We start from the raw sequence: 25,000 nt of genomic DNA on the forward strand, positions 1-25,000 counted from the left end.
ATTCAGTTCTCTCTCTTCCCTCTGTTCTGTCTGTCTGTCTGACTGCCCCCTATCAGCCCTCTGTCATGGCCTGTTACACCCAAACACACATACAAATACCAAATACCTCAGCACAGAATGAGCCACAAGTCTGCTATAGTTTGGTGTCAGTGAAGACAAAACCACATACGATGTGTCTGGGCTGGATGAAGTTAATCAAAAATGCAGTATTCATTCCATTCTGTGAGGATTTGAAAAACAGGACACAGGACAGAAACTAGGGCATGGGTCAAATGTTAGGATACATGAGAGAAAGCCTCTGTGGAGTAGTGGGAAGGGCACCTAACAAAACCTATGTTCCAAATGGCACACTACATAGTGCACTACTTTGGACAGAGCCCTATGACACCATATTCCCTATATAGTGCACTACTTTAGACCAGAGCCCTATGACACCCTATTCCCTATATAGTGCACTACTTTAGACCGGAGCCATATGGCACCCTATTCCCTATATAGTGCACTACTTTAGACCAGAGCCCTATGACACCCTATTCCCTATATAGTGCACTACTTTAGACCAGAGCCCTATGACACCCTATTCCCTATATAGTGCACTACTTTAGACCAGAGCCCTATGGCACCCTATTCCCTAGGTAGTGCACTACTTTAGACCAGAGCCTTATGACACCCTATTCCCTATATAGTGCACTACTTTAGACCAGAGCCCTATGACACCCTATTCCCTATATAGTGCACTACTTTAGACCAGAGCCCTATTACACCCTATTCCCTATATAGTGCACTACTTTAGACCAGAGCCCTATGGCACCCTATTCCCTAGGTAGTGCACTACTTTAGACCAGAGCCCTATGACACCCTATTCCCTAGGTAGTGCACTACTTTAGACCAGAGCCCTAATGCACCCTATTCCCTATATAGTGCACTACTTTAGACCAGAGAACTATGGCAACTTATTCCGTATATAGTGCATTCGCAAGGTTTACTCCATAGAGGACATGGTCTGTAGTCTTCTTCCTGATTACCCTGAACATGGTCAGGGTAGTGGGTTCGATTCCCGGGACCACCCATACGTAGAATGTATGCACACATGACTGTAAGTCGCTTTGGATAAAAGCGTCTGCTAAATGGCATATATTATTATTATTATTATTATGGTCTGTAGTCTTCTTCCTAATTACCCTGAACATGGTCTGTAGTCAGGTCTTCTTCCTGATTAGCCTGAACATGGTCTGTAGTCAGGTCTTCTTCCTGATTACCCTGAACATGGTCTGTAGTCTTCTTCCTGATTAGCCTGAACATGGTCTGTAGTCAGGTCTTCTTCCTGATTAGCCTGAACATGGTCTGTAGTCAGGTCTTCTTCCTGATTACCCTGAACATGGTCTGTAGTCTTCTTCCTAATTACCCTGAACATGGTCTGTAGTCTTCTTCCTGATTAGCCTGAACATGGTCTGTAGTCAGGTCTTCTTCCTGAATAGCCTGAACATGGTCTGTAGTCTTCTTCCTGATTAACCTGAACATGGTCTGTAGTCTTCTTCCTGATTAGCCTGAACATGGTCTGTAGTCTTCTTCCTAATTACCCTGAACATGGTCTGTAGTCTTCTTCCTCATTACCCTGAACATGGTCTGTAGTCAGGTCTTCTTCCTGATTAACCTGAACATGGTCTGTAGTCTTCCTCCTGATTAACCTGAACATGGTCTGTAGTCAGGTCTTCTTCCTGATTACCCTGAACGTGGTCTGTAGTCTTCTTCCTAATTACCCTGAACATGGTCTGTAGTCAGGTCTTCTTCCTGATTAACCTGAACATGGTCTGTAGTCTTCTACCTGATTACCCTGAACATGGTCTGTAGTCTTCTTCCTGATTACCCTGAACATGGTCTGTAGTCTTCTTCCTGATTACCCTGAACATGGTCTGTAGTCTTCTTCCTGATTAACCTGATCATGGTCTGTAGTCAGGTCTTCTTCCTGAATAGCCTGAACATGGTCTGTAGTCTTCTTCCTGATTAACCTGAACATGGTCTGTAGTCTTCTTCCTGATTAGCCTGAACATGGTCTGTCGTCAGGTCTTTTACCTGATTACCCTGAACATGGTCTGTCGTCTTCTTCCTGATTACCCTGAACATGGTCTGTAGTCTTCTTCCTGATTAACCTGAACATGGTCTGTAGTCTTCTTCCTGATTAGCCTGAACATGGTCTGTAGTCTTCTTCCTGATTACCCTGAACATGGTCTGTAGTCTTCTTCCTGATTACCCTGAACATGGTCTGTCGTCTTCTTCCTGATTACCCTGAACATGGTCTGTAGTCAGGTCTTCTACCTGATTAACCTGAACATGGTCTGTAGTCTTCTACCTGATTAACCTGAACATGGTCTGTAGTCAGGTCTTCTACCTGATTACCCTGAACATGGTCTGTAGTCTTCTACCTGATTAGCCTGAACATGGTCTGTAGTCAGGTCTTCTTCCTGATTAGCCTGAACATGGTCTGTAGTCAGGTCTTCTTCCTGATTAGCCTGAACATGGTCTGTAGTCTTCTTCCTGATTAACCTGAACATGGTCTGTAGTCTTCTTCCTGATTAGCCTGAACATGGTCTGTAGTCAGGTCTTCTACCTGATTACCCTGAACATGGTCTGTAGTCGTCTTCCTGATTACCCTGAACATGGTCTGTAGTCTTCTTCCTGATTACCCTGAACATGGTCTGTAGTCTTCTACCTGATTAACCTGAACATGGTCTGTAGTCTTCTTCCTGATTACCCTGAACATGGTCTGTAGTCTTCTTCCTGATTACCCTGAACATGGTCTGTAGTCTTCTACCTGATTACCCTGAACATGGTCTGTCGTCTTCTTCCTGATTACCCTGAACATGGTCTGTAGTCAGGTCTTCTACCTGATTAACCTGAACATGGTCTGTAGTCTTCTACCTGATTAACCTGAACATGGTCTGTAGTCTTCTTCCTGATTACCCTGAACATGGTCAGTAGTCTTCTTCCTGATGACCCTGAACATGGTCAGTAGTCAGGTCTTCTTCCTGATTACCCTGAACATGGTCAGTAGTCTTCTTCCTGATTAACCTGAACATGGTCTGTAGTCAGGTCTTCTACCTGATTACCCTGAACATGGTCTGTCGTCTTCTTCTTGATTAGCCTGAACATGGTCTGTAGTCATGTCTTCTTCCTGATTACCCTGAACATGGTCTGTTGTCTTCTTCCTGATTACCCTGAACATGGTCTGTGGTCTTCTTCCTGATTACCCTGAACATGGTCTGTGGTCTTCTTCCTGATTACCCTGAACATGGTCTGTTGTCTTCTTCCTGATTACCCTGAACATGGTCTGTGGTCTTCTTCCTGATTACCCTGAACATGGTCTGTTGTCTTCTTCCTGATTACCCTGAACATGGTCTGTTGTCTTCTTCCTGATTACCCTGAACATGGTCTGTTGTCTTCTTCCTGATTACCCTGAACATGGTCTGTTGTCTTCTTCCTGATTACCCTGAACATGGTCTGTGGTCTTCTTCCTGATTACCCTGAACATGGTCTGTTGTCTTCTTCCTGATTACCCTGAACATGGTCTGTTGTCTTCTTCCTGATTACCCTGAACATGGTCTGTTGTCTTCTTCCTGATTAACCTGAACATGGTCTGTTGTCTTCTTCCTGATTGCCCTGAACATGGTCTGTTGTCTTCTTCCTGATTACCCTGAACATGGTCTGTTGTCTTCTTCCTGATTACCCTGAACATGGTCTGTTGTCTTCTTCCTGATTACCCTGAACATGGTCTGTTGTCTTCTTCCTGATTACCCTGAACATGGTCTGTTGTCTTCTTCCTGATTACCCTGAACATGGTCTGTAGTCTTCTTCCTGATTACCCTGAACATGGTCTGTCGTCTTCTTCCTGTTTAACCTGAACATGGTCTGTTGTCTTCTTCCTGATTACCCTGAACATGGTCTGTAGTCTTCTTCCTGATTAACCTGAACATGGTCTGTAGTCTTCTTCCTGATTACCCTGAACATGGTCTGTAGTCTTCTTCCTGATTACCCTGAACATGGTCTGTAGTCAGGTCTTCTTCCTGATTACCCTGAACATGGTCTGTAGTCAGGTCTTCTTCCTGATTACCCTGAACATGGTCTGTGGTCTTCTTCCTGATTAACATGAACATGGTCTGTCGTCTTCTTCCTGATTACCCTGAACATGGTCTGTAGTCAGGTCTTCTTCCTGATTACCCTGAACATGGTCTGTGGTCTTCTTCCTGATTAACATGAACATGGTCTGTAGTCTTCTTCCTGATTAACCTGAACATGGTCTGTAGTCTTCTTCCTGATTAACCTGAACATGGTCTGTAGTCTTCTTCCTGATTAACCTGAACATGGTCTGTAGTCTTCTTCCTGATTAACCTGAACATGGTCTGTAGTCTTCTTCCTGATTAGCCTGAACATGGTCTGTAGTCAGGTCTTCTTCCTGATTACCCTGAACATGGTCTGTAGTCTTCTTCCTGATTAACCTGAACATGGTCTGTAGTCTTCCTGATTAGCCTGAACATGGTCTGTAGTCAGGTCTTCTTCCTGATTACCCTGAACATGGTCTGTAGTCTTCTTCCTGATTAACCTGAACATGGTCTGTAGTCAGGTCTTCTTCCTGATTAGCCTGAACATGGTCTGTAGTCAGGTCTTCTTCCTGATTACCCTGAACATGGTCTGTAGTCTTCTTCCTGATTAACCTGAACATGGTCTGTAGTCTTCTTCCTGATTAGCCTGAACATGGTCTGTAGTCAGGTCTTCTTCCTGATTAACCTGAACATGGTCTGTAGTCTTCTTCCTGATTAGCCTGAACATGGTCTGTAGTCAGGTCTTCTTCCTGATTAGCCTGAACATGGTCTGTAGTCAGGTCTTCTTCCTGATTAACCTGAACATGGTCTGTAGTCTTCTTCCTGATTAGCCTGAACATGGTCTGTAGTCAGGTCTTCTTCCTGATTAGCCTGAACATGGTCTGTAGTCAGGTCTTCTTCCTGATTAGCCTGAACATGGTCTGTAGTCAGGTCTTCTTCCTGATTAACCTGAACATGGTCTGTAGTCTTCTTCCTGATTAGCCTGAACATGGTCTGTAGTCAGGTCTTCTTCCTGATTAACCTGAACATGGTCTGTAGTCTTCTTCCTGATTAACCTGAACATGGTCTGTAGTCAGGTCTTCTTCCTGATTAACCTGAACATGGTCTGTAGTCTTCTTCCTGATTAACCTGAACATGGTCTGTAGTCAGGTCTTCTTCCTGATTAACCTGAACATGGTCTGTAGTCAGGTCTTCTTCCTGATTAACCTGAACATGGTCTGTAGTCAGGTCTTCTTCCTGATTAACCTGAACATGGTCTGTAGTCAGGTCTTCTTCCTGATTAACCTGAACATGGTCTGTAGTCAGGTCTTCTTCCTGATTAACCTGAACATGGTCTGTAGTCAGGTCTTCTTCCTGATTACCCTGAACATGGTCTGTAGTCAGGTCTTCTTCCTGATTAACCTGAACATGGTCTGTAGTCAGGTCTTCTTCCTGATTACCCTGAACATGGTCTGTAGTCAGGTCTTCTTCCTGATTAACCTGAACATGGTCTGTAGTCAGGTCTTCTTCCTGATTAACCTGAACATGGTCTGTAGTCTTCTTCCTGATTAACCTGAACATGGTCTGTAGTCAGGTCTTCTTCCTGATTAACCTGAACATGGTCTGTAGTCAGGTCTTCTTCCTGATTAACCTGAACATGGTCTGTAGTCAGGTCTTCTTCCTGATTAACCTGAACATGGTCTGTAGTCAGGTCTTCTTCCTGATTAACCTGAACATGGTCTGTAGTCTTCTTCCTGATTAACCTGAACATGGTCTGTAGTCAGGTCTTCTTCCTGATTAACCTGAACATGGTCTGTAGTCAGGTCTTCTTCCTGATTAACCTGAACATGGTCTGTAGTCTTCTTCCTGATTAACCTGAACATGGTCTGTAGTCAGGTCTTCTTCCTGATTAACCTGAACATGGTCTGTAGTGTCTTCTAGTCATGGTCTGTAGTCTTCCTGATTAACCTGAACATGGTCTGTAGTCAGGTCTTCTTCCTGATTAACCTGAACATGGTCTGTAGTCAGGTCTTCTTCCTGATTAACCTGAACATGGTCTGTAGTCAGGTCTTCTTCCTGATTAACCTGAACATGGTCTGTAGTCAGGTCTTCTTCCTGATTAACCTGAACATGGTCTGTAGTCTTCCTGATTAACCTGAACATGGTCTGTAGTCTTCTTCCTGATTAACCTGAACATGGTGGTCTGATTAACCTGAACATGGTCTGTAGTCTTCTTCCTGATTAACCTGAACATGGTCTAGTCAGTCTTCTTCCTGATTAACCTGAACATGGTCTGTAGTCTTCTTCCTGATTACCCTGAACATGGTCTGTAGTCTTCTTCCTGATTAACCTGAACATGGTCTGTAGTCAGGTCTTCTTCCTGATTAACCTGAACATGGTCTGTAGTCAGGTCTTCTTCCTGATTAACCTGAACATGGTCTGTAGTCTTCTTCCTGATTACCCTGAACATGGTCTGTAGTCTTCTTCCTGATTAGCCTGAACATGGTCTGTAGTCTTCTTCCTGATTAACCTGAACATGGTCTGTAGTCTTCTTCCTGATTAACCTGAACATGGTCTGTAGTCTTCTTCCTGATTAACCTGAACATGGTCTGTAGTCTTCTTCCTGATTAACCTGAACATGGTCTGTAGTCTTCTTCCTGATTAACCTGAACATGGTCTGTAGTCTTCTTCCTGATTAACCTGAACATGGTCTGTAGTCAGGTCTTCTTCCTGATTAACCTGAACATGGTCTGTAGTCTTCTTCCTGATTAACCTGAACATGGTCTGTAGTCTTCTTCCTGATTAACCTGAACATGGTCTGTAGTCTTCTTCCTGATTAACCTGAACATGGTCTGTAGTCTTCTTCCTGATTACCCTGAACATGGTCTGTAGTCTTCTTCCTGATTACCCTGAACATGGTCTGTAGTCTTCTTCCTGATTAACCTGAACATGGTCTGTAGTGTCTTCTTCCTGATTAACCTGAACATGGTCTGTAGTCTTCTTCCTGATTAACCTGAACATGGTCTGTAGTCTTCTTCCTGATTAACCTGAACATGGTCTGTAGTCAGGTCTTCTTCCTGATTAACCTGAACATGGTCTGTAGTCAGGTCTTCTTCCTGATTAACCTGAACATGGTCTGTAGTCTTCTTCCTGATTAACCTGAACATGGTCTGTAGTCTTCTTCCTGATTACCTGAACATGGTCTGTAGTCTTCTTCCTGATTAACCTGAACATGGTCTGTAGTCTTCTTCCTGATTAACCTGAACATGGTCTGTAGTCTTCTTCCTGATTAACCTGAACATGGTCTGTAGTCTTCTTCCTGATTAACCTGAACATGGTCTGTAGTCTTCTTCCTGATTAACCTGAACATGGTCTGTAGTCTTCTTCCTGATTAACCTGAACATGGTCTGTAGTCAGGTCTTCTTCCTGATTAACCTGAACATGGTCTGTAGTCTTCTTCCTGATTAACCTGAACATGGTCTGTAGTCTTCTTCCTGATTAACCTGAACATGGTCTGTAGTCTTCTTCCTGATTAACCTGAACATGGTCTGTAGTCTTCTTCCTGATTAACCTGAACATGGTCTGTAGTCAGGTCTTCTTCCTGATTACCCTGAACATGGTCTGTAGTCTTCTTCCTGATTACCCTGAACATGGTCTGTAGTCTTCTTCCTGATTAACCTGAACATGGTCTGTAGTCTTCTTCCTGATTAACCTGAACATGGTCTGTAGTCTTCTTCCTGATTAACCTGAACATGGTCTGTAGTCTTCTTCCTGATTAACCTGAACATGGTCTGTAGTCTTCTTCCTGATTAACCTGAACATGGTCTGTAGTCTTCTTCCTGATTAACCTGAACATGGTCTGTAGTCAGGTCTTCTTCCTGATTAACCTGAACATGGTCTGTAGTCTTCTTCCTGATTAACCTGAACATGGTCTGTAGTCTTCTTCCTGATTAACCTGAACATGGTCTGTAGTCTTCTTCCTGATTAACCTGAACATGGTCTGTAGTCTTCTTCCTGATTACCTGAACATGGTCTGTAGTCTTCTTCCTGATTACCCTGAACATGGTCTGTAGTCTTCTTCCTGATTAACCTGAACATGGTCTGTAGTCTTCTTCCTGTCAGGTCTTCCTGATTAACCTGAACATGGTCTGTAGTCTTCTTCCTGATTAACCTGAACATGGTCTGTAGTCTTCTTCCTGATTAACCTGAACATGGTCTGTAGTCAGGTCTTCTTCCTGATTAACCTGAACATGGTCTGTAGTCAGGTCTTCTTCCTGATTAACCTGAACATGGTCTGTAGTCTTCTTCCTGATTAACCTGAACATGGTCTGTAGTCTTCTTCCTGATTAACCTGAACATGGTCTGTAGTCTTCTTCCTGATTAACCTGAACATGGTCTGTAGTCTTCTTCCTGATTAACCTGAACATGGTCTGTAGTCTTCTTCCTGATTAACCTGAACATGGTCTGTAGTCTTCTTCCTGATTAACCTGAACATGGTCTGTAGTCTTCTTCCTGATTAACCTGAACATGGTCTGTAGTCTTCTTCCTGATTAACCTGAACATGGTCTGTAGTCTTCTTCCTGATTAACCTGAACATGGTCTGTAGTCTTCTTCCTGATTAACCTGAACATGGTCTGTAGTCTTCTTCCTGATTAACCTGAACATGGTCTGTAGTCTTCTTCCTGATTAACCTGAACATGGTCTGTAGTCAGGTCTTCTTCCTGATTAACCTGAACATGGTCTGTAGTCAGGTCTTCTTCCTGATTAACCTGAACATGGTCTGTAGTCTTCTTCCTGATTACCCTGAACATGGTCTGTAGTCAGGTCTTCTTCCTGATTACCCTGAACATGGTCTGTAGTCTTCCTCCTGATTAACCTGAACATGGTCTGTAGTCTTCCTCCTGATTAACCTGAACATGGTCTGTAGTCTTCTTCCTGATTAACCTGAACATGGTCTGTAGTCAGGTCTTCTTCCTGATTACCCTGAACATGGTCTGTAGTCTTCTTCCTGATTAACCTGAACATGGTCTGGTCTGAACATGGTCTTCTTCCTGATTAACCTGAACATGGTCTGTATTCAGGTCTTCTTCCTGATTAACCTGAACATGGTCTGTAGTCTTCTTCCTGATTAACCTGAACATGGTCTGTAGTTCTTCCTGATTAACCTGAACATGGTCTGTAGTCTTCTTCCTGATTAACCTGAACATGGTCTGTAGTCTTCTTCCTGATTAACCTGAACATGGTCTGTAGTCTTCTTCCTGATTACCCTGAACATGGTCTGTAGTCTTCTTCCTGATTAACCTGAACATGGTCTGTAGTCTTCTTCCTGATTAACCTGAACATGGTCTGTAGTCTTCTTCCTGATTAACCTGAACATGGTCTGTAGTCTTCTTCCTGATTAACCTGAACATGGTCTGTAGTCAGGTCTTCTTCCTGATTAACCTGAACATGGTCTGTAGTCAGGTCTTCTTCCTGATTAACCTGAACATGGTCTGTAGTCTTCTTCCTGATTAACCTGAACATGGTCTGTAGTCTTCTTCCTGATTAACCTGAACATGGTCTGTAGTCTTCTTCCTGATTAACCTGAACATGGTCTGTAGTCTTCTTCCTGATTAACCTGAACATGGTCTGTAGTCTTCTTCCTGATTAACCTGAACATGGTCTGTAGTCTTCTTCCTGATTAACCTGAACATGGTCTGTAGTCTTCTTCCTGATTAACCTGAACATGGTCTGTTGTCTTCTTCCTGATTAACCTGAACATGGTCTGTCTTCTTCCTGATTACCCTGAACATGGTCTGTAGTCTTCTTCCTGATTAACCTGAACATGGTCTGTAGTCTTCTTCCTGATTACCCTGAACATGGTCTGTAGTCTTCTACCTGATTAACCTGAACATGGTCTGTAGTCTTCTTCCTGATTAACCTGAACATGGTCTGTAGTCTTCTTCCTGATTAACCTGAACATGGTCTGTAGTCTTCTTCCTGATTACCCTGAACATGGTCTGTAGTCTTCTTCCTGATTACCCTGAACATGGTCTGTAGTCTTCTTCCTGATTAACCTGAACATGGTCTGTAGTCTTCTTCCTGATTACCCTGAACATGGTCTGTAGTCTTCTTCCTGATTACCCTGAACATGGTCTGTAGTCTTCTTCCTGATTAACCTGAACATGGTCTGTAGTCTTTTCCTGATTAACCTGAACATGGTCTGTAGTCTTCTTCCTGATTAACCTGAACATGGTCTGTAGTCAGGTCTTCTTCCTGATTAACCTGAACATGGTCTGTAGTCTTCTTCCTGATTAACCTGAACATGGTCTGTAGTCTTCTTCCTGATTAACCTGAACATGGTCTGTAGTCTTCTTCCTGATTAACCTGAACATGGTCTGTAGTCTTCTTCTGATTAACCTGAACATGGTCTGAGTCTTCTTCCTGATTAACCTGAACATGGTCTGTAGTCTTCTTCCTGATTAACCTGAACATGGTCTGTAGTCTTCTTCCTGATTACCCTGAACATGGTCTGTAGTCTTCTTCCTGATTACCCTGAACATGGTCTGTGAACATGGTCTTCTTCCTGATTAACCTGAACATGGTCTGTAGTCTTCTTCCTGATTAACCTGAACATGGTCTGTAGTCTTCTTCCTGATTAACCTGAACATGGTCTGTAGTCTTCTTCCTGATTAACCTGAACATGGTCTGTAGTCTTCTTCCTGATTAACCTGAACATGGTCTGTAGTCTTCTTCCTGATTAACCTGAACATGGTCTGTAGTCTTCTTCCTGATTAACCTGAACATGGTCTGTAGTCTTCTTCCTGATTAACCTGAACATGGTCTGTCAGGTCTTCTTCCTGATTAACCTGAACATGGTCTGTAGTCTTCTTCCTGATTAACCTGAACATGGTCTGTAGTCTTCTTCCTGATTAACCTGAACATGGTCTGTAGTCTTCTTCCTGATTAACCTGAACATGGTCTGTAGTCTTCTTCCTGATTACCCTGAACATGGTCTGTAGTCTTCTACCTGATTAACCTGAACATGGTCTGTAGTCTTCTTCCTGATTAACCTGAACATGGTCTGTAGTCTTCTTCCTGATTACCCTGAACATGGTCTGTAGTCTTCTTCCTGATTACCCTGAACATGGTCTGTAGTCTTCTTCCTGATTAACCTGAACATGGTCTGTCAGGTCTTCTTCCTGATTAACCTGAACATGGTCTGTAGTCTTCTTCCTGATTAACCTGAACATGGTCTGTAGTCTTCTTCCTGATTAACCTGAACATGGTCTGTAGTCTTCTTCCTGATTAACCTGAACATGGTCTGTATGGTCTAGTCTTTCCTGATTAACCTGAACATGGTCTGTAGTCTTCTTCCTGATTAACCTGAACATGGTCTGTAGTCTTCTTCCTGATTAACCTGAACATGGTCTGTAGTCTTCTTCCTGATTAACCTGAACATGGTCTGTAGTCTTCTTCCTGATTAACCTGAACATGGTCTGTAGTCTAGTCTTTCCTGATTAACCTGAACATGGTCTGTAGTCAGGTCTTCTTCCTGATTAACCTGAACATGGTCTGTAGTCTTCTTCCTGATTAACCTGAACATGGTCTGTAGTCTTCTTCCTGATTAACCTGAACATGGTCTGTAGTCTTCTTCCTGATTAACCTGAACATGGTCTGTAGTCTTCTTCCTGATTAACCTGAACATGGTCTGTAGTCTTCTTCCTGATTAACCTGAACATGGTCTGTAGTCAGGTCTTCTTCCTGATTAACCTGAACATGGTCTGTAGTCTTCTTCCTGATTAACCTGAACATGGTCTGTAGTCTTCTTCCTGATTAACCTGAACATGGTCTGTAGTCTTCTTCCTGATTAACCTGAACATGGTCTGTAGTCTTCTTCCTGATTAACCTGAACATGGTCTGTAGTCTTCTTCCTGATTAACCTGAACATGGTCTGTAGTCAGGTCTTCTTCCTGATTAACCTGAACATGGTCTGTAGTCTTCTTCCTGATTAACCTGAACATGGTCTGTAGTCTTCTTCCTGATTAACCTGAACATGGTCTGATTAACCTGAACAGTCTCAGGTCTTCCTGATTAACCTGAACATGGTCTGTAGTCAGGTCTTCTTCCTGATTAACCTGAACATGGTCTGTAGTCTTCCTGATTCTGATTAACCTGAACATGGTCTGTAGTCAGGTCTTCTTCCTGATTAACCTGAACATGGTCTGTAGTCAGGTCTTCTTCCTGATTAACCTGAACATGGTCTGTAGTCTTCTTCCTGATTAACCTGAACATGGTCTGTAGTCTTCTTCCTGATTAACCTGAACATGGTCTGTAGTCTTCTTCCTGATTAACCTGAACATGGTCTGTAGTCTTCTTCCTGATTAACCTGAACATGGTCTGTAGTCTTCTTCCTGATTAACCTGAACATGGTCTGTAGTCTTCTTCCTGATTAACCTGAACATGGTCTGTAGTCTTCTTCCTGATTAACCTGAACATGGTCTGTAGTCTTCTACCTGATTAACCTGAACATGGTCTGTGAACATGGTCTTCTTCCTGATTACCTGAACATGGTCTGTAGTCTTCTTCCTGATTACCCTGAACATGGTCTGTAGTCTTCTTCCTGATTAACCTGAACATGGTCTGTAGTCTTCTTCCTGATTAACCTGAACATGGTCTGTAGTCTTCTTCCTGATTAACCTGAACATGGTCTGTAGTCTTCTTCCTGATTACCCTGAACATGGTCTGTAGTCAGGTCTTCTTCCTGATTACCCTGAACATGGTCTGTAGTCTTCTTCCTGATTACCCTGAACATGGTCTGTAGTCAGGTCTTCTTCCTGATTACCCTGAACATGGTCTGTAGTCTTCTTCCTGATTACCCTGAACATGGTCTGTAGTCTTCTTCCTGATTACCCTGAACATGGTCTGTAGTCTTCTTCCTGATTACCCTGAACATGGTCTGTAGTCTTATTCTGTCTGTAGTTTCATCTACATTCACTGGTTATTATTATAATTATTATATTGATATTCTGCTTCAAGAGAAGATAAAAGAAACCCGGATGGTTAGTGGTACTTTGCAGTACTTTTTATGAGAATAAAGTCTAAATAATGTTCTGAATAAAGTGTCAATATTTATAGAATGAATGTAGAGAATAAAGTGTCAATATTTATAGAATGAATGTAGAGAATAAAGTCCCAACGCGTCCCCTGTTGCTGTGAATGAGATGACCCGGTGAAATTATACTGTAGAATGACCTATAATTAACAACACAAACCGTTCCTCGTCTAGTACATAACAGCCATGTTTTTATAAGGTGGCCTTCTGTGGCCTGGATGAGGCCTTTCAGGAGCCACACGGACTCGGATGGGGATATGTTATCCATAACCTACTTAGGTAGAGGTGGTGTGTGTATTTATTATTATTTTTTTATTTTTATTTTACCTTTATTTAACTAGGCAAGTCAGTTAAGAACACATTCTTCTTTTCAATGACGGCCTGCGACCAGCGGGTCAACTGCCTGTTCAGGGGCAGAACGACAGATTTGTACCTTGTCAGCTCGGGGGTTTGAATTCGCAACCTTCCGGTTACTAGTCCAACGCCCTAACCAATAGGCTACGCTGCCGCCCCAGTATGCAGGTGTGTGTGTGTGTGTGTGTGTGTGTGTGTGTGTGTGTGTGTGTGTGTGTGTGTGTGTGTGTGTGTGTGTGTGTGTGTGTGTGTGTGTGTGTGTGTGTGTGTGTGTGTGTGTGTGTGTGTGTGTGTGTGTGTGTGTGTGTGTGTGTGTGTGTGTGTGTGTGTGTGTGTGTGTGTGTGTGTGTGACGATGCTAAAATCAAAAGGAAGTTGTCTGTCCGATATCTGAGAGATAAAAGAAATATCATAAAACTCAACCTCCCTCCCCTTCTCTCCTTACCCCCTCCTCTCCCCACCCCCTTTCCCCCTCCTCCCCTCCTTAACTCTCCCTCTCCTCTCCCCACCCTCCTTCCCCCCTCCTCCCCTCCTTAACTCTCCTCTCCTCTCCCCTCCTTTCCCCCTCCTCCCCTCCTTAACTCTCCCTCTCCTCTCCCCCTCCTTTCCCCCCTCCTCCCCTCCTTAACTCTCCCTCTCCTCTCCCCCTCCTTTCCCCCTCCTCCCCTCCTTAACTCTCCCTCTCCTCTCCCCTCCATTCCCCCTCCTCCCTCCTTAACTCTCCCTCTCCTCTCCCAACCCCCTTTCCCCCCTCCTCCCCTCCTTAACTCTCCCTCTCCTCTCCCCCTCCTTTCCCCCCTCCTCCCCTCCTTAACTCTCCCTCTCCTCTCCCCTCCTTTCCCCCTCCTCCCCTCCTTAACTCTCCCTCTCCTCTCCCCACCCCCTTTCCCCCCTCCTCACCTCCTTAACTCTCCCTCTCCTCTCCCCCTCCTTTCCCCCCTCCTCCCCTCCTTAACTCTCCCTCTCCTCTCCCCACCCCCTTTCCCCCCTCCTCACCTCCTTAACTCTCCCTCTCCTCTCCCCTCCATTCCCCCTCCTCCCCTCCTTTCCCCCTCCTCTCCCCCTCCTTTCCCCCTCCTTTCCCCCTCCTCCCCTCCTTAACTCCCTCTCCTCTCCCCACCCCCTTTCCCCCTCCTCACCTCCTTAACTCTCCCTCTCCTCTCCCCCTCCATTCCCCCTCCTCCCCTCCTTTCCCCTCTCCTCTCCCCTCCATTCCCCCTCCTCCCCTCCTTAACTCTCCCTCTCCTCTCCCCTCCTTTCCCCCTCCTCCCCTCCTCAACTCTCCCTCTCCTCTCCCCCTCCTTTCCCCCTCCTCCCCTCCTTAACTCTCCCTCTCCTCTCCCCCTCCATTCCCCCTCCTCCCTCCTTAACTCTCCCTCTCCTCTCCCAACCCCCTTTCCCCCTCCTCCCCTCCTTAACTCTCCCTCTCCTCTCCCCCCTTTCCCCCTCCTCCCCTCCTTAACTCTCCCTCTCCTCTCCCCCTCCTTTCCCCCTCCTGCCCTCCTTAACTCTCCCTCTCCTCTCCCCTCCATTCCCCCTCCTCCCCTCCTTAACTCTCCCTCTCCTCTCCCCCTCCATTCCCCCTCCTCCCCTCCTTAACTCTCCCTCTCCTCTCCCAACCCCCTTTCCCCCTCCTCACCTCCTTAACTCTCCCTCTCCTCTCCCCCTCCATTCCCCCTCCTCCCCTCCTTTCCCCCTCCTTTCCCCCTCCTTAACTCTCCCTCTCCTCTCCCCCTCCTTTCCCCCTCCTTTCCCCCTCCTTAACTCTCCCTCTCCTCTCCCCCTCCATTCCCCCTCCTCCCCTCCTTTCCCCCTCCTTTCCCCCTCCTTAACTCTCCCTCTCCTCTCCCCCTCCTTTCCCCCTCCTCCCCTCCTTAACTCTCCCTCTCCTCTCCCCTCCTTCCCCCTCCTCCCCTCCTTAACTCTCCCTCTCCTCTCCCCCTCCATTCCCCCCTCCTCCCCTCCTTAACTCTCCCTCTCCTCTCCCAACCCCCTTTCCCCCTCCTCCCCTCCTTAACTCTCCCTCTCCTCTCCCCCTCCTTCCCCCCTCCTCCCCTCCTTAACTCTCCCTCTCCCAACCCCCTTTCCCCCTCCTCCCCTCCTTAACTCTCCCTCTCCTCTCCCCCTCCTCTCCCCCTCCTCCCCTCCTTAACTCTCCCTCTCCTCTCCCCCCTTTCCCCCTCCTCCCCTCCTTAACTCTCCCTCTCCTCTCCCCCTCCTTTCTCCCCTCCTCTCCCCCTCCTTTCCCCCTCCTCCCTCCTTAACTCTCCCTCTCCTCTCCCCTCCTTTCCCCCTCCTCCCCTCCTTAACTCTCCCTCTCCCCCCTTTCCCCCTCCTCCCCTCCTTAACTCTCCCTCTCCTCTCCCTCTCCTTTCCCCCCTCCTCCCCTCCTTAACTCTCCCTCTCCTCTCCCCCTCCTTTCCCCCCTCCTCCCCTCCTTAACTCTCCTTCCCTCCTCTCTCTCCAGATCCCAACGCCATGGGGCAGCGCGGACCAGACCATGCTCTGATTGGTGGAGTGGTGGCGGTGGTGGTCTTCGTTACCTTGTGTCTAATCATCTTTTTGGGCCGCTACCTAGCCAGGCATAAAGGTACAACATGTGACAGTACCTGTAACACACAACACCTGTAAAACACATAGAGGTAACACACCTGACTATAGGTCTCCTGATAGTAACACACCTGACTATAGGTCTCCTAATAGTAACACACCTGACTATAGGTCTCCTGATAGTAACACACCTGACTATAGGTCTCCTGATAGTAACACACCTGACTATAGGTCTCCTGATAGTAACACACCTGACTACAGGTCTCCTGATAGTAACACACCTGACTACAGGTCTCCTGATAGTAACACACCTGACTATAGGTCTCCTGATAGTAACACACCTGACTACAGGTCTCCTGATAGTAACACACCTGACTACAGGTCTCCTGATAGTAACACACCTGACTACAGGTCTCCTGATAGTAACACACCTGACTATAGGTCTCCTGATAGTAACACACCTGACTACAGGTCTCCTGATAGTAACACATCTGACTACAGGTCTCCTGATAGTAACACACCTGACTACAGGTCTCCTGATAGTAACACACCTGACTACAGGTCTCCCGATAGTAACATACCTGACTATAGGTCTCCTGATAGTAACACACCTGACTACAGGTCTCCTGATAGTAACATACCTGACTACAGGTCTCCTGATAGTAACACACCTGACTATAGGTCTCCTGATAGTAACACACCTGACTACAGGTCTCCTGATAGTAACACACCTGACTATAGGTCTCCTGATAGTAACACACCTGACTACAGGTCTCCTGATAGTAACACACCTGACTATAGGTCTCCTGATAGTAACACACCTGACTACAGGTCTCCTGATAGTAACACACCTGACTATAGGTCTCCTGATAGTAACACACCTGACTACAGGTCTCCTGATAGTAACACACCTGACGACATGTCTCCTGATAGTAACACACCTGACTACAGGTCTCCTGATAGTAACACACCTGACTACAGGTCTCCTGATAGTAACACACCTGACTACAGGTCTCCTGATAGTAACACACCTGACTACAGGTCTCCTGATAGTAACACACCTGACTACAGGTCTCCTGATAGTAACACACCTGACTACAGGTCTCCTGATAGTAACACACCTGACTACAGGTCTCCTGATAGTAACACACCTGACTACAGGTCTCCTGATAGTAACACACCTGACTACAGGTCTCCTGATAGTAACACACCTGACTACAGGTCTCCTGATAGTAACACACCTGACTACAGGTCTCCTGATAGTAACACACCTGACTACAGGTCTCCTGATAGTAACACACCTGACTATAGGTCTCCTGATAGTAACACACCTGACGACAGGTCTCCTGATAGTAACACACCTGACTACAGGTCTCCTGATAGTAACACACCTGACTACAGGTCTCCTGATAGTAACACACCTGACTATAGGTCTCCTGATAGTAACACACCTGACTACAGGTCTCCTGATAGTAACACACCTGACGACAGGTCTCCTGATAGTAACACACCTGACTACAGGTCTCCTGATAGTAACACACCTGACTATAGGTCTCCTGATAGTAACACACCTGACTACAGGTCTCCTGATAGTAACACACCTGACTACAGGTCTCCTGATAGTAACATACCTGACTATAGGTCTCCTGATAGTAACACACCTGACTACAGGTCTCCTGATAGTAACACACATGACTACAGGTCTCCTGATAGTAACACACCTGACTACAGGTCTCCTGATAGTAACACACCTGACTACAGGTCTCCTGATAGTAACACACCTGACTATGGTCTCCTGATAGTAACACACCTGACTATAGGTCTCCTGATAGTAACACACCTGACTATAGGTCTCCTGATAGTAACACACCTGACTATAGGTCTCCTGATAGTAACACACCTGACTACAGGTCTCCTGGTAGTAACACACCTGACTATAGGTCTCCTGATAGTAACACACCTGACTATAGGTCTCCTGATAGTAACACACCTGACTATAGGTCTCCTGATAGTAACACACCTGACTATAGGTCTCCTGATAGTAACACACCTGACTACAGGTCTCCTGATAGTAACACACCTGACTACAGGTCTCCTGATAGTAACACACCTGACTACAGGTCTCCTGATAGTAACACACCTGACTATAGGTCTCCTGATAGTAACACACCTGACTATAGGTCTCCTGATAGTAACACACCTGACTACAGGTCTCCTGATAGTAACACACCTGACTATAGGTCTCCTGATAGTAACACACCTGACTATAGGTCTCCTGATAGTAACACACCTGACTATAGGTCTCCTGATAGTAACACACCTGACTATAGGTCTCCTGATAGTAACACACCTGACTATAGGTCTCCTGATAATAACACACCTGACTATAGGTCTCCTGATAGTAACACACCTGACTACAGGTCTCCTGATAGTAACACACCTGACTATAGGTCTCCTGATAGTAACACACCTGACTATAGGTCTCCTGATAGTAACACACCTGACTACAGGTCTCCTGATAGTAACACACCTGACTACAGGTCTCCTGATAGTAACACACCTGACTATAGGTCTCCTGATAGTAACACACCTGACTACAGGTCTCCTGATAGTAACACACCTGACTACAGGTCTCCTGATAGTAACACACCTGACTACAGGTCTCCTGATAGTAACACACCTGACTATAGGTGTCCTGATAGTAACACACCTGACTATAGGTCTCCTGATAATAACACACCTGACTATAGGTCTCCTGATAGTAACACACCTGACTACAGGTCTCCTGATAGTAACACACCTGACTACAGGTCTCCCGATAGTAACATACCTGACTATAGGTCTCCTGATAGTAACACACCTGACTACAGGTCTCCTGATAGTAACATACCTGACTACAGGTCTCCTGATAGTAACACACCTGACTATAGGTCTCCTGATAGTAACACACCTGACTACAGGTCTCCTGATAGTAACACACCTGACTATAGGTCTCCTGATAGTAACACACCTGACTACAGGTCTCCTGATAGTAACACACCTGACTATAGGTCTCCTGATAGTAACACACCTGACTACAGGTCTCCTGATAGTAACACACCTGACTATAGGTCTCCTGATAGTAACACACCTGACTACAGGTCTCCTGATAGTAACACACCTGACGACATGTCTCCTGATAGTAACACACCTGACTACAGGTCTCCTGATAGTAACACACCTGACTACAGGTCTCCTGATAGTAACACACCTGACTACAGGTCTCCTGATAGTAACACACCTGACTACAGGTCTCCTGATAGTAACACACCTGACTACAGGTCTCCTGATAGTAACACACCTGACTACAGGTCTCCTGATAGTAACACACCTGACTACAGGTCTCCTGATAGTAACACACCTGACTACAGGTCTCCTGATAGTAACACACCTGACTACAGGTCTCCTGATAGTAACACACCTGACTACAGGTCTCCTGATAGTAACACACCTGACTACAGGTCTCCTGATAGTAACACACCTGACTACAGGTCTCCTGATAGTAACACACCTGACTATAGGTCTCCTGATAGTAACACACCTGACGACAGGTCTCCTGATAGTAACACACCTGACTACAGGTCTCCTGATAGTAACACACCTGACTACAGGTCTCCTGATAGTAACACACCTGACTACAGGTCTCCTGATAGTAACACACCTGACTACAGGTCTCCTGATAGTAACACACCTGACTACAGGTCTCCTGATAGTAACACACCTGACTACAGGTCTCCTGATAGTAACACACCTGACTATAGGTCTCCTGATAGTAACACACCTGACTACAGGTCTCCTGATAGTAACACACCTGACTACAGGTCTCCTGATAGTAACATACCTGACTATAGGTCTCCTGATAGTAACACACCTGACTACAGGTCTCCTGATAGTAACACACCTGACTACAGGTCTCCTGATAGTAACACACCTGACTACAGGTCTCCTGATAGTAACACACCTGACTACAGGTCTCCTGATAGTAACACACCTGACTATGGTCTCCTGATAGTAACACACCTGACTATAGGTCTCCTGATAGTAACACACCTGACTATAGGTCTCCTGATAGTAACACACCTGACTATAGGTCTCCTGATAGTAACACACCTGACTACAGGTCTCCTGGTAGTAACACACCTGACTATAGGTCTCCTGATAATAACACACCTGACTATAGGTCTCCTGATAGTAACACACATGACTATAGGTCTCTGATAGTAACACACCTGACGACATGTCTCCTGATAGTAACACACCTGACTACAGGTCTCCTGATAGTAACACACCTGACTACAGGTCTCCTGATAGTAACACACCTGACTACAGGTCTCCTGATAGTAACACACCTGACTATAGGTCTCCTGATAGTAACACACCTGACTATAGGTCTCCTGATAGTAACACACCTGACTACAGGTCTCCTGATAGTAACACACCTGACTATAGGTCTCCTGATAGTAACACACCTGACTATAGGTCTCCTGATAGTAACACACCTGACTATAGGTCTCCTGATAGTAACACACCTGACTATAGGTCTCCTGATAGTAACACACCTGACTACAGGTCTCCTGATAGTACCACACCTGACTACAGGTCTCCTGATAGTAACACACCTGACTACAGGTCTCCTGATAGTAACACACCTGACTATAGGTCTCCTGATAGTAACACACCTGACTATAGATCTCCTGATAGTAACACACCTGACAGGTACCTAGTCTGTCAGAGAGATAGGACACCTGTCTAATAGTCAGGTACCTGGTCTGACAGATAGATAGGACACCTGTTTAATAGTCAGGTACCTGGTCTGACAGAGAGATAGTACACCTGTTTAATAGTCAGGTACCTGGTCTGTCAGAGAGATAGTACACCTGTTTAATAGTCAGGTACCTGGTCTGTCAGAGAGATAGGACACCTGTTTAATAGTCAGGTACCTGGTCTGTCAGAGAGATAGGACACCTGTTTAATAGTCAGGTACCTGGTCTGTCAGAGAGATAGTACACCTGTTTAATAGTCAGGTACCTGGTCTGTCAGAGAGATAGGACACCTAACCACCTGTTTAATAGTCAGGTACCTGGTCTGACAGAGAGATAGGACACCTGTTTAATAGTCAGGTACCTGGTCTGTCAGAGAGATAGTACACCTGTTTAATAGTCAGGTACCTGGTCTGTCAGGTAGATAGGACACCTGTTTAATAGTCAGGTACCTGGTCTGTCAGAGAGATAGTACACCTGTTTAATAGTCAGGTACCTGGTCTGTCAGAGAGATAGGACACCTGTTTAATAGTCAGGTACCTGGTCTGTCAGAGAGATAGTACACCTGTTTAATAGTCAGGTACCTGGTCTGTCAGAGAGATAGGACACCTGTTTAATAGTCAGGTACCTGGTCTGTCAGAGAGATAGTACACCTGTTTAATAGTCAGGTACCTGGTCTGTCAGATAGATAGGACACCTGTTTAATAGTCAGGTACCTGGTCTGTCACAGAGATAGTACACCTGTTTAATATCAGGTACCTGGTCTGTCAGAGAGATAGGACACCTGTTTAATAGTCAGGTACCTGGTCTGACAGAGAGATAGTACACCTGTTTAATATCAGGTACCTGGTCTGTCAGAGAGATAGGACACCTGTTTACTAGTCAGGTACCTGGTCTGACAGAGAGATAGTACACCTGTTTAATAGTCAGGTACCTGGTCTGTCAGAGAGATAGTACACCTGTTTAATAGTCAGGTACCTGGTCTGTCAGAGAGATAGGACACCTAACCACCTGTTTAATAGTCAGGTACCTGGTCTGTCAGAGAGATAGGACACCTAACCACCTGTTTAATAGTCAGGTACCTGGTCTGTCAGAGAGATTTTACACCTGTTTACTAGTCAGGTACCTGGTCTGTCAGAGAGATAGTACACCTAACCTCCTGTTTAATAGTCAGGTACCTGGTCTGTCAGAGAGATAGGACACCTGTTTACTAGTCAGGTACCTGGTCTGTCAGAGAGATAGTACACCTGTTTAATAGTCAGGTACCTGGTCTGTCAGAGAGATAGGACACCTAACCACCTGTTTAATAGTCAGGTACCTGGTCTGACAGAGAGATAGGACACCTGTTTAATAGTCAGGTACCTGGTCTGTCAGAGAGATAGTACACCTGTTTAATAGTCAGGTACCTGGTCTGTCAGATAGATAGGACACCTGTTTAATAGTCAGGTACCTGGTCTGTCAGAGAGATAGTACACCTGTTTAATAGTCAGGTACCTGGTCTGTCAGATAGATAGGACACCTGTTTAATAGTCAGGTACCTGGTCTGTCAGAGAGATAGTACACCTGTTTAATAGTCAGGTACCTGGTCTGTCAGAGAGATAGTACACCTGTTTAATAGTCAGGTACCTGGTCTGTCAGAGAGATAGGACACCTGTTTAATAGTCAGGTACCTGGTCTGTCAGAGAGATAGTACACCTGTTTAATAGTCAGGTACCTGGTCTGTCAGATAGATAGGACACCTGTTTAATAGTCAGGTACCTGGTCTGTCAGAGAGATAGTACACCTGTTTAATAGTCAGGTACCTGGTCTGTCAGAGAGATAGGACACCTGTTTAATAGTCAGGTACCTGGTCTGACAGAGAGATAGTACACCTGTTTAATAGTCAGGTACCTGGTCTGTCAGAGAGATAGGACACCTGTTTACTAGTCAGGTACCTGGTCTGTCAGAGAGATAGGACACCTGTTTAATAGTCAGGTACCTGGTCTGTCAGAGAGATAGTACACCTGTTTAATAGTCAGGTACCTGGTCTGTCAGAGAGATAGTACACCTGTTTAATAGTCAGGTACCTGGTCTGTCAGAGAGATAGGACACCTAACCACCTGTTTAATAGTCAGGTACCTGGTCTGACAGAGAGATAGGACACCTGTTTAATAGTCAGGTACCTGGTCTGACAGAGAGATAGGACACCTGTTTAATAGTCAGGTACCTGGTCTGTCAGAGAGATAGGACACCTGTTTAATAGTCAGGTACCTGGTCTGTCAGAGAGATAGGACACCTGTTTAATAGTCAGGTACCTGGTCTGTCAGATAGATAGTACACCTGTTTAATAGTCAGGTACCTGGTCTGTCAGAGAGATAGTACACCTGTTTAATAGTCAGGTACCTGGTCTGACAGAGAGATAGGACACCTGTTTAATAGTCAGGTACCTGGTCTGACAGAGAGATAGGACACCTGTTTAATAGTCAGGTACCTGGTCTGTCAGAGAGATAGTACACCTGTTTAATAGTCAGGTACCTGGTCTGTCAGAGAGATAGGACACCTGTTTAATAGTCAGGTACCTGGTCTGACAGAGAGATAGTACACCTGTTTAATATCAGGTACCTGGTCTGTCAGAGAGATAGTACACCTGTTTACTAGTCAGGTACCTGGTCTGTCAGAGAGATAGGACACCTGTTTAATAGTCAGGTACCTGGTCTGTCAGAGAGATAGTACACCTGTTTACTAGTCAGGTACCTGGTCTGTCAGAGAGATAGGACACCTGTTTAATAGTCAGGTACCTGGTCTGACAGAGAGATAGGACACCTGTTTACTAGTCAGGTACCTGGTCTGACAGAGAGATAGTACACCTGTTTAATATCAGGTACCTGGTCTGACAGAGAGATAGGACACCTGTTTAATAGTCAGGTACCTGGTCTGTCAGAGAGATAGTACACCTGTTTAATATCAGGTACCTGGTCTGTCAGAGAGATAGGACACCTGTTTAATAGTCAGGTACCTGGTCTGTCAGAGAGATAGGACACCTTCGGTATCTGTTACACACAATACCTGTAAAACACCTGACCAATTATCGTTGTCTATCCAGTTTGTCCTCCTGTTTATAATCAGTTACAGAGTCAGGCATTAAGGTATTTCACCTTTTAGTAACACACCTCACCAACACATCTAAGACCTGACCACCTCCGTTCATTTTATAACCAGATATCAGGTTTAAAAGTAACCTACACGACCAACACACCTCATCAACTATATAGTGTCTATCGTCCAATTACAATAACCAGGTTTACCTGACCAGCCGCCAAGGTAACACACCAAGTACTAGCACAACAGATCAACTATGACCAGAGTTTATAGCCCATTGACGATCATCAAGCGGCTGTTCCGGGACAATGTTCCTATTCGGCTCGAAGGACCGTTTAAAGAAGAAAAAACATGTTTCAAGAAAACAGGATTATCACTGACTACGATGGAGCAAGAAACTTTTGTTTCCTTCTTGTTGTCCAATAGGAATATACCTCACGTATTGTCTTCCTGTTTGTTGTCCAATAGGAACATACCTCACGTATTGTCTTCCTGTTTGTTGTCCAATAGGAATATACCTCACGTATTGTCTTCCTGTTTGTTGTCCAATAGGAACATACCTCAAAATATTGTCTTCCTGACTGTTGTCCAATAGGAACGTACCTGACCAACGAGGCCAAAGGAGCGGACGATGCACCGGATGCTGATACAGCTATCATCAACGCAGAGGGCAACACACATGCCGAGGGGAAGAAGGAGTACTTTATCTAGACTGTAGAGGGCGCTCTGATCCGCTGCCCCAAAAACGTGCTGAGGAGAAGAAGGAGTACTTTGTTTAGATTGGTCTGCCGCCCCCTCTTTCTCTCTATCTAACTCTCCCTCTCACTCTATCTCATTATCTCTCTAGATATCTCTTTCTCTTCATCTCTCTCTCTCTGTCTCCTCAGCTCTCTCTCTCTTTCTCTTCACCTCTCTCTGTCTCTCTCTCTCTCTCTCTTTTCACCTCTCTCTTTCTCTACACCTCTCTTTCTCTCTCTTTCTCTTCACCTCTCTCTGTCTGTCTCTCTCTCTCTCTCTTTTCACCTCCCTCTCTCTCTCTCTCTCTCTCTC

At 45.3% G+C, this 25,000-nt stretch overlaps 1 protein-coding gene across 1 annotated transcript in view; it reads left to right on the forward strand.

Moving 5' to 3' along the window:
- The window catches only part of LOC127928069 (cell adhesion molecule 2-like), a 166,870-nt gene that overhangs the window by 141,082 nt on the left and 788 nt on the right, over window positions 1–25,000 (forward strand). Inside the window, exons 7-8 of the mRNA XM_052515017.1 lie at window positions 15,991–16,113; window positions 24,546–25,000. The exon at window positions 24,546–25,000 is cut by the window's right edge and continues 788 nt beyond it. Coding sequence (XP_052370977.1) covers window positions 15,991–16,113; window positions 24,546–24,661 — 239 coding nt within the window. The 3' untranslated portion in view covers window positions 24,662–25,000. The remainder of the gene's footprint in view (window positions 1–15,990; window positions 16,114–24,545) is intronic.

This window comes from Oncorhynchus keta, unplaced genomic scaffold (genome assembly GCF_023373465.1).
Source record: "Oncorhynchus keta strain PuntledgeMale-10-30-2019 unplaced genomic scaffold, Oket_V2 Un_scaffold_20464_pilon_pilon, whole genome shotgun sequence".
NCBI lineage: Eukaryota > Metazoa > Chordata > Actinopteri > Salmoniformes > Salmonidae > Oncorhynchus > Oncorhynchus keta.